Source organism: Ruditapes philippinarum, unplaced genomic scaffold, assembly GCF_026571515.1.
Source record: "Ruditapes philippinarum isolate M1 unplaced genomic scaffold, ASM2657151v2 ctg4162_1_1_1_1, whole genome shotgun sequence".
Lineage (NCBI taxonomy): Eukaryota > Metazoa > Mollusca > Bivalvia > Venerida > Veneridae > Ruditapes > Ruditapes philippinarum.
This window is the reverse complement of record NW_026861764.1, coordinates 320,085-329,929: the sequence shown is the minus strand read 5'-3', so window position 1 is coordinate 329,929 and position 9,845 is coordinate 320,085. Positions and strand designations below refer to the sequence as shown.

The 9,845-nt window shown below is 29.2% G+C and overlaps 1 protein-coding gene across 1 annotated transcript; it reads right to left on the bottom strand.

Moving 5' to 3' along the window:
- Positions 1-1,158: 1,158 nt before the first annotated feature.
- On the bottom strand, positions 1,159-4,328 carry LOC132716734 (uncharacterized; the record flags this gene model as incomplete). Its single annotated transcript, XM_060700062.1, has 7 exons — positions 4,214-4,328; positions 3,637-3,938; positions 3,167-3,388; positions 2,382-2,681; positions 1,798-1,959; positions 1,492-1,653; positions 1,159-1,347 (listed from the first exon to the last, which is right to left on the bottom strand). Coding segments are annotated over exons 2-7 (1,267 nt in total), but the record flags the coding sequence as incomplete, so codon positions are not given.
- Between the last annotated feature and the right edge of the window lie 5,517 nt (positions 4,329-9,845).

Here is a 9,845-nt window from a genome sequence, read left to right as displayed (position 1 = left end):
ATAATTAACACTAACAATTTCAAAGGATTCAACTGACAATTTTAATTTTATCTTTAAAAAATTAAATCACTTAACGATATAACAACATATATTGCATTTACCACAACTAGCACCAGATTTAAAGGAACATGACGCATTGAATCAGTATAAAACCTATAGGCACCCGAAAACAAGGACATACCTATTTTTCTAAACATATTAAGCTTGTCAATAACTTTCATTTACCGAATTATGATAATTATTATGCAAGTTGCCAATAAATATATTGCTGGCTTCAATACAACATAATATTTAAAACGCTTATATTAAGCAAAATAATTACTTATTTCTCGTCTGTTAACATGTACAATAGGTTTGTATGCCTAAAGTATTGACACAGTACCAATAGAATCAAGACGAGATAAAGAATTAGTACATCCTCTCAGTACATCAAAACTTTTATTTTTTCAATTTCTACCTCGTTTTGATTTAAAGTTGGTATTTATTTTCTTAAAGACAGGTATCAAGAAAAGACAGTCTAGAAAATTTAGTAGAAATCGCTGAAAATCATATAAGTAGACCACTGTCATCGTAAAGATCATTGTCTATTTTCTGATAAGTATGCAACAGTTTAAAAGCAATTTTCATAAATAATGGCAGTCTCTGGTGCAATAAAGTTTCAATACTTATAAGGTATTCATAAAACAATGATTATTTCATTCATTCTGCGTTTTATTAAGGCTATTTTGGCAATTTCTTAATGAAGGATATGTTCAATATTTTATGTGATAACCTTAAAAGATACTTACAAAACTTACAATAAACTTTTAGTAATAATAAAGGGCCAGCTCTAAAAAATTTTGTTATTCCATTCCATAAAAATGATCGTACGGCACTAGTAAACGAACTTATTGCTGGTGTAGTCCAAATGAATCTACAACAAATAACTCACTAGTGGAAGCAGAACTTGTCTTTTACTTGATCTATTGGAAAAAAGTGTATTCATACTATTGTCTTCGATGTCCTTATCCGGAGACTGGCGGAAAGGGCCGAACAGTTGCGAAAGTTAAATTTACATGACAATATCATGTATAAATTGACGTCATGAATATATTAATTTTTTCTTTAAACTGTGTAAAAATAATAGAGTAAAATGATTTTTTAGTCCTTTGTAGAAACTATCTTGGGATTCTAGTTCTAGTCTACGATTCTTCTCATCATCCAACATTTGTTTCAGTACATCAATATTTTCTTTCAGTTCCAAATTTTGCGCTTCTGTTTTCTCCAAACATCGAATCTTTTCTTCATATTGGGCGTAAATACTCTCGATCTTTCCTTGCTGTTGTGCCTCGCTAATATCTTCGGTACCTTAAAAACACACGACATGGTTTAAATTTATTAATTTAATAAGATATTTCAACGTGTGTAAGAAGACAGGATTTTATCTTAAAACATGTAAAAAGAAAAAAAAAACGTTTGTATGCGATATCAACACAAGCATTATTTATCTACGATTCTTCTCATCATCCAACATTTGTTTCAGTACATCAATATTTTCTTTCAGTTCCAAATTTTGCGCTTCTGTTTTCTCCAAACATCGAATCTTTTCTTCATATTGGGCGTAAATACTCTCGATCTTTCCTTGCTGTTGTGCCTCGCTAATATCTTCGGTACCTTAAAAACACACGACATGGTTTAAATTTATTAATTTAATAAGATATTTCAACGTGTGTAAGAAGACAGGATTTTATCTTAAAACATGTAAAAAGAAAAAAAAAACGTTTGTATGCGATATCAACACAAGCATTATTTATCTACGATTCTTCTCATCATCCAACATTTGTTTCAGTACATCAATATTTTCTTTCAGTTCCAAATTTTGCGCTTCTGTTTTCTCCAAACATCGAATCTTTTCTTCATATTGGGCGTAAATACTCTCGATCTTTCCTTGCTGTTGTGCCTCGCTAATATCTTCGGTACCTTAAAAACACACGACATGGTTTAAATTTATTAATTTAATAAGATATTTCAACGTGTGTAAGAAGACAGGATTTTATCTTAAAACATGTAAAAAGAAAAAAAAAACGTTTGTATGCGATATCAACACAAGCATTATTTATCAAGAAGCAAATTTAATGTGAAAATGCACTCAGCACATCATTACGTCATCCTTGTGAATAGACTATATTTTTAAGCACAATTATTTATGTGATAAGATCGTTTTTTATTATCATGTTGTACTGCAAACTGTGTAATTTTCTTTGTTTGTTAATTGATATGCAGTCATTTTTGTATTTTTTTTTTTTAATGTCAAACTGGTTAAGCTGAATAGATGATATTATTTGGCAGAAGAAATAATGGATCAATAATAATTATCTTTAGAATACATTTTGGAAAGATACCTGTTATATTGTACCCTTTGTTGTCAATATATATCCAGTCAATGCTTAAAGCACCTAGTTCTTCGAATTGTTGATTTTCTTCCAGCATGTTTTGAAAAATAGCGGCGTATGTTTTGGGAATCAACAGTGTTACGCATAAACTCGCGACACGTTCTACGCCGATGATTATAACATTTTCATGAGGAACGCCAAGAATAACTGCAATCTTTTCCCGGACAGCTATCTGGTGATTCTTTTCTAAATGATCTTCTCCTTTCAGATGAAATTTGACTTGCTTGCATCGAAACTCTTCTAACTCTGCTGAAAGAGAAATAGTCTTCTGAATTTTAAATTGTTTCATATCAAGCTTCTATCTTATGTATAAAACTTGAGTTAATGAGCTAAGAGGACTATAAGGATATGCATCATTAATGTCCATTAAAATCACCTCCCGTGCGCTCTTTCCGACTTTGCCTAACATATTAAAGGCGCTTTGTCTTATAAAATACGGTTCAAATTTGAAGAAGTGTGAATAAGTTGTTTTCATTTCTGTTGTAACGGTTAGGAATGGAATGAAACAGGAAGTTTAAAATGTACGTTCGTATTTTTCTCAAATGAAAATACCAAACACAAAAATATTTTATGGGTATTTTATTTTATCCAGTCGCGTTCGTTTTTCGTAAGATAAAATGAATGTTTTTAGTGGACTTTCGTATATATATCTGTGCTATATAATTTTATTTTGAGGCAATGAAATTGTGGCTATGATTATTACTTGTCTATAATTATTAAGTTTAGAATTTTACCTTCATTGAATTCTTCCTTGTAAGCATAGGGCTTGTTCTGTGTTCTGCAATAATCTAAAAGTTTTACAATAAGCTCCTTATCGTCTAACATATATAGAAATTTCTGAAGATATAGCAGATTATCCTTTGATATAAACATTCTTTCTTTTAAAATATTGAAAAACTGAATACATGATGTGCACTCTTCTAGTTTTCCCTTTCCGATAGAAGATTTACCACATCCTGGAAAAATAATATAAAAAAAACATAATTTCAAAACAAAATAGAGGTTTTCATTATCTAACATAAAAATAAAAAAGCAATGGACTTGAATATTCCTCTACTTCATTTAAAGGCGGATATTTGAAACAACAATATAACTGCTTGCAAACAATTACAAATGTTTAGCAGTTTTTTGGTTTCTTTGTAATATTTTTAAGCAGCCAAAGTTTTAAAGAAATTACTCGTAAGACATGTCCTATGACGCTCACCTCTAAAAAGTGCTTTGAACCTCTCTAATTGTTTATTGTCGTCAACTTTCATTGCAATGTCATCTAAAAGACAATTTAATGTCCAGTCACTAGGAGGATCTGGAATACTTTGTAGAATCACAGGGACATTTTCTAAACATTCTACACGTTCATCCTGTTTGTAATGAGGTATATCTTTATCGCAATTCCTGTCAGGAACTCCCGTTGCATCAGTTTCTATTAAGTCTTCCATTTCAATGGACCGGTCAATGATATTTGTTTAATGTACACAGAGAGTTCACAAATGTCTTAAATATAATGTTCTAAAAAGCAAGAGTGAAAAACACTATAGTATAAAACATTTTATTCCAACAGAATCTTAGATATGTATCATTATACATCAAGATACTTGAATTTAGGAAATACAATTTCAATTCTAAAATAGATTGTAATTTTTGAAAAAACATTTCTAGAATAATCAGTATTACGTAAAATTGTACAGAAAACACAACTTAAACAATTTCTTTGTTGAGCACCGTAGTTAAGTACAAAAATAGTTTGAAATGTTAATGCAAAAACAAAAGAAATAAATACTTACATTTATTGTCAACTATCACAGTTAACCACTCTGATAAAGATATAATAATAAATTTTCGATACAAGATCATTTATATTAATCGTTATCTTAATGTTATAACATCATTCAATTGTTTACTTAACATGAACGCAGTACTAAATTATGGGAAATCACATTCAAACACAATTATAATATTTGCTGATCATAAGATAAGATTGTGTTGAGATAAAAACACAATTTTCAAACTTTCATCTGATCACGTAATATTATTACATGTTTGTCTTGTAGTAAGGCCAACTTGTTAATAATTACAGACATATACATATATTCATATAAATAGAGGCCAAATTGCAAACATACCAATTTTAATAATCATCTGATAAATTACTGTGTCTCGTGAGTAAGATGACTTGTTTTAATAATTAGCATTACATATAAAAAAACGAAAATCAAACACATCGTCATATTGTATAATATGCAGTCATGATAAATACTGTGTATCTCGTGAGTATAAATATGATGAACGATTCCGTTTTAAACTTAATTAATTTATGAGAAAGGAAAAAAGAAAATCAGCTCAAAAATATTAATTTTTTCTCTTAATATGCACATTTTTGCATATGTGCATGTATGTATATTTGTTTTATTTTAATCACAGTTAACCTTGGCTGACGTATTCATTTTATAGTAATCACAATTGTTTGTTTATCATAAACATTATTTATTCTCTGTCAACCATTTTGATAAATAAATGTTACCGATAACATAATTATATCATGTGATATGACCTTATGTCATTTTCGTACAATTTATATCATTCCTGGTACGTGACACGAAGATAACTTTTAATAGGATACACAGATAAGTAATTTATCAATAATTCGTAACGCATGATGAAAAGAAATTATCACATTGAATTTCATCAAATATAGCCTTTTGTTCTATTTTGCTTTCAATTACAGCGTCTCGTCCAATGGAGAACTGGCTGCTGTTCCAAAAGAAAAGTGCTCTGATGATAATTTCAACAGATGGCGCTTATGAATGCGCATTTGAATCATTATTTCGTTTGTTTAAATAAAGTTCTTGCATTTTTTCTTTTATCTTAAGTTTTACAAATATCAAATCACGTCTATGGTACTAAGGCTTATCGCTTTAAGTCATGTCAAAGTAGCTTTTTCTGGTTTTAATGAATTGAAAATACATTACTTTAAGTGTAAGTTTAGAAAGAGAATATTGCCCGTAGAACTCGCATTCAAGACTTGAATGATTTAATTATGATCCTTATCAACCTTCGTACACCTTTACCAAGTATTATATATGAGCTATGTATGTCACGCACATGTGAATACGAGCTATTTTTTAATACTAATGCTTCTATACGCAGAATCTTATGTCAGATCACATGCATCTGGGCCTTTTAAGACACTGAAAGCTAAATAATCAATTACTTAAATTCACCTTTGCCTCGGTTTGTATCAAACACTTAACGTTTATACTGTTGGGTAATCTTTGGATTAGTTCAAATTGATAATTAAATTATTAATACTAATTTGTTTTTTCTTTCATATCTGATTAAAATAAAAACGATTTGGTTTTAGAGGTTAACGTGTCGTTATTAAGATATGTGACTGCTTGACAAACATTATGCTACACTGGTAAATTTTAATTCATTTCAGCTATCATCAGTAAATGATCAGAAATACATTGAAATTCATACATTTTAAATTTTGATATCGACACACAATAAATAGAATTTATCGTGTATATTCATTATGTGTGTTAGTAGTTTGGTAATTATCTTCATCTAAAAAAGGCTTACTATGTGTGTTTATTCAGTAAATTGTTGTAAAGTTAAACTTAATGTTAAAACAGATAAATGTTTAGTAGAAATTAAACAGCTTGTATTTGATACCGCCAGTAAAATATCTTACTTTAATTCACAAAGTAAAAGCAACTACGAATATTGAATTGTGTATCTATAGTTAGTCTTATTTTCATGTTTTTTTACATTTCAAGCAAAACAAATAAAATTTATGAAATGCTTCATAACCCAAATGATATATTAAAACACATTGAGGTATATTTTACAATGATCATTAACTACGTCTGGATTCGGTTAATCTGTTAAATTGATGAATCGTAAAGAAATCAAAGCAATGCCTTACCAAGAAAAGTAAGGGAAAAACACTGACAAATGGAAAACAGTAACAGATACAATAGTGTTTTGATGTATACGTTACGGTATGATAAACATGTTTACGGTTAATCAGGCCCCGTTCTGTAATTGAAAGATTGTTTGTCTAGCAGCCGAATAAAATTCCCCATACATTAAATTACAGGGGAAAGAAACATTGAGATTTATGTCATAATGCTTGTGTCAATTTGTTTATAAACAACATATCAATATCTCAATTGTTCATAATTGTAAACTTACCCTCTCATAAATTTGTTAAAACAAAGTGACTTTGCGAAAAACAACAACAAAAGCAAGTAATGCATTTTTAAATTAAAAACATCTTAAGCAAGAACTGTGACACAATGATCATAATTATACTGGAAAAAAACACATACCGCACATCTCATGAAGAACAAACGCATTCACCTTAAGATTTGTAAGAGCTTTGAGACAGTTCATACTAACAATTTACGCTTCTTCGTGTTAGACTGAAATAAGTCATAAATGGATTGGACGTTTTGAATACAAATGGAATATGTAAATGATGCTTATTATTTCTGTCTTCTATTTTGGTACATATCATATTTATTTTCTGCTACCATTTTTAATTTAGTTTTGTTTTTAACAACTAAAAAGCAATTAACAAAACAACATGTGAAGCCCAACAGCTATACAGATCTTTATATAACATCTCAAATAATTATCTCAAAATGAATGGTTGTCAAAGGATTATGATATTTTTGTATCATTGTTTAATGAAACTGATAACTTTATCTACTTTATAAAATGACTAACGCGTGACAACATGCGAAACGACATGGCTGCAAACATGGTTATTCTAAATTGCTGCATGCTGGTGTGATAAACCTATAAGACATGTTTCAATTTGGTTTCAGGATTTTATGTATATTCTTTATTGTGTTAACCAACCAGCTGTATAATGGAAAAGTGTAGCAACCCCTGGTCTAATTCAGAGTGACGAAAGTACCAAAGAGCTAACATCACAAAACTTGACAAGACAATTACGTCAAATCACATTAACTTTTCAAAGAATACCCTTTTCTTTTATATCATGACATACGACCATAAGACCATACCCAGTTTGTTTTGTCTGTTTTCGAGTATTTATGGAATTGTTAAATACGTTTGTTTCTTTGTGTGTTATTGGTAAAGGAAGACCTCAGGTGTTCAACGTGCATTATTTAAAGCACAAGCTGGCACCCGAGTAGATCCACCAAGTTTTGTTTCCGGATTTTTCAAGAGATAAATGACTTCAAAAGAATAATATAGATCGAGAGAAACGAGAATGTCGGTGAGCAACGCCTTTAAAATATTTATGCACATTAACTATACAAATAAATTATCTCCTTTGTCCCTTTTTCATTGTTTCATTGAAATGTATTAAAGATATAGCCCAAATATAAAAAAAGAAACATTCTTTCTTGGTCAACTGACAGTTTAACTTTACATAAAGATTTAAAACAGAGAAAATTGGAACCTAAAGAATGCAAACGATAGCAAAATTGAAAAGGTTGCCGGTTTGGTGTGGCTGATCCTGTTTATGGACGGTAATGGGAATTGCAAACTTCTGTCCACACCCGTAAGTAGCAATCAACATTAACAATAAAATTAATATACAATATTATACACTCATAGTGAATTGCATATATTAGATGTCATGTCAAAACTTTGGCAAGATTCAAGCCTTTTTATTTATTTGTAAGTTTCACTTGTAAAATAAACATTTTATGTACCCTAATCTTCCGAACAAACTTGTGTTATCAAAGTGTTACATTTTCAAACTGTTTATTTGCTTTGTTCAAATTATGTACACAAAGCGATGGGCTTTTAGCAATTCAAAACATTTCTTCGCTACAATGTGAACAAAAGTTTCCTAATTTTGTAAATCAATATATGCTAACATATTTGATGTTTGTTTTACATATTTCAAATGTGTAAATAATTTTGATTTCTAAACGTAATTCTATCAATGATATATTTGTCTGTCAAGCAGTCTTCAAATTAAAAACATTGCAACATGTAAAGGAAATACATTTGATCTTCATTTTCATTACTGTTTGTTCCCATAATACAAATATTACATTTACTTATTTATAATTACTGGTTTATGAATACCTTCCAGACGTATTCATTCACAGGAAAATGACATAGTGCTTATCTTCTGAAAATGGAAACCATTTTTGTAATTAAGGCCAGTTCTATGCAAAAGTTATCAAGTAAGTATGGTGGTCTTAATAGATTAAGATCAATTTACAGCAGTAGGGACAATGCCACCTGATGCTTACACACTGGCGTTAAATTAAATCTAAGAGACACAAACGCGACCTTCAATAAAGTGTACAATGACCTTGGCAGTTTGTTTGTTTGGAATTTTACGGCACGTCAACACATGATAGGCTTAAAATGTTATGTTAAACTTTGTAAATGACAATTGAACATTATGTGTTTTAAATGTATCAGTTTTTAATAATAAAATTAACAACCGAAAACTGATTTGTTTTTATTGTTTAAAACTGTCTGTAAACGACAAGGGTTTATGATATACATATGTGTGTTAAATTAAAAGTATATATGTGTGACATTATGGCAGGAAAAACAAGACAATTTCAAAATGTTGGCATAAAACCTTAATTTTTTTTCTTCATATTTTTAGGTGCAAATTTATTTCGTGTACATGTATATTTACAACATGAAATATAATGATAAATATTTTATCATTCAACAATAAGAATATAAATTTAAAGTTCAAATAAAATCTTAATTATTGCAATTCTAAGAATTCTTCGAAAACATCGCGGTTTCCTAAGACATATATTACGAGAGAACATAAAACCATGCTTAATTAAGAATTTTCAATTGACCAATCAATTAAGAAATTCCGTATAAAACTAAGACAAGGAAGTAAAACTTTTGTCTTGGAAACCAAGTACATTTTCCCATTGTATAAGATGTATTTAGCAAATAAAAACTCAATTTCTTACCTTAACAAGTTAAAGTTTGCAATTTGTTTATTTTATAATATTTATATAAAATAAAACATTTCTTATAACATTAAGCTGGTTGTATATTCAATTCAAATAATGTATTAGCACTAAAAGTTGCAATTTAATATCATTTTACCATGGTTGAAAATCTATTTTAGCTGAATGAGAAGAATTGATGTCATATTAGAACATTTTGTCGTTCTCTGAGTAAAACGCGGTGCCCATTACATAAAAACAATAAGTTACTATATAGAAACCTTTACCTTAACAAACAATTACATTGTACTTGACATAAATACAATTTAACCTTTTGATATTTATTTTCCTTTAAATAACGTCCACGGATATGGTTTCAACTTGTTATGTATTATATGTATGATAACAATACCACGATTTACGTAATATAAACATACAAGTTAATTATGGGTTAGAGTTAAATGATCTCTTTATGTTAACAAGGGAAGAAAAGTTG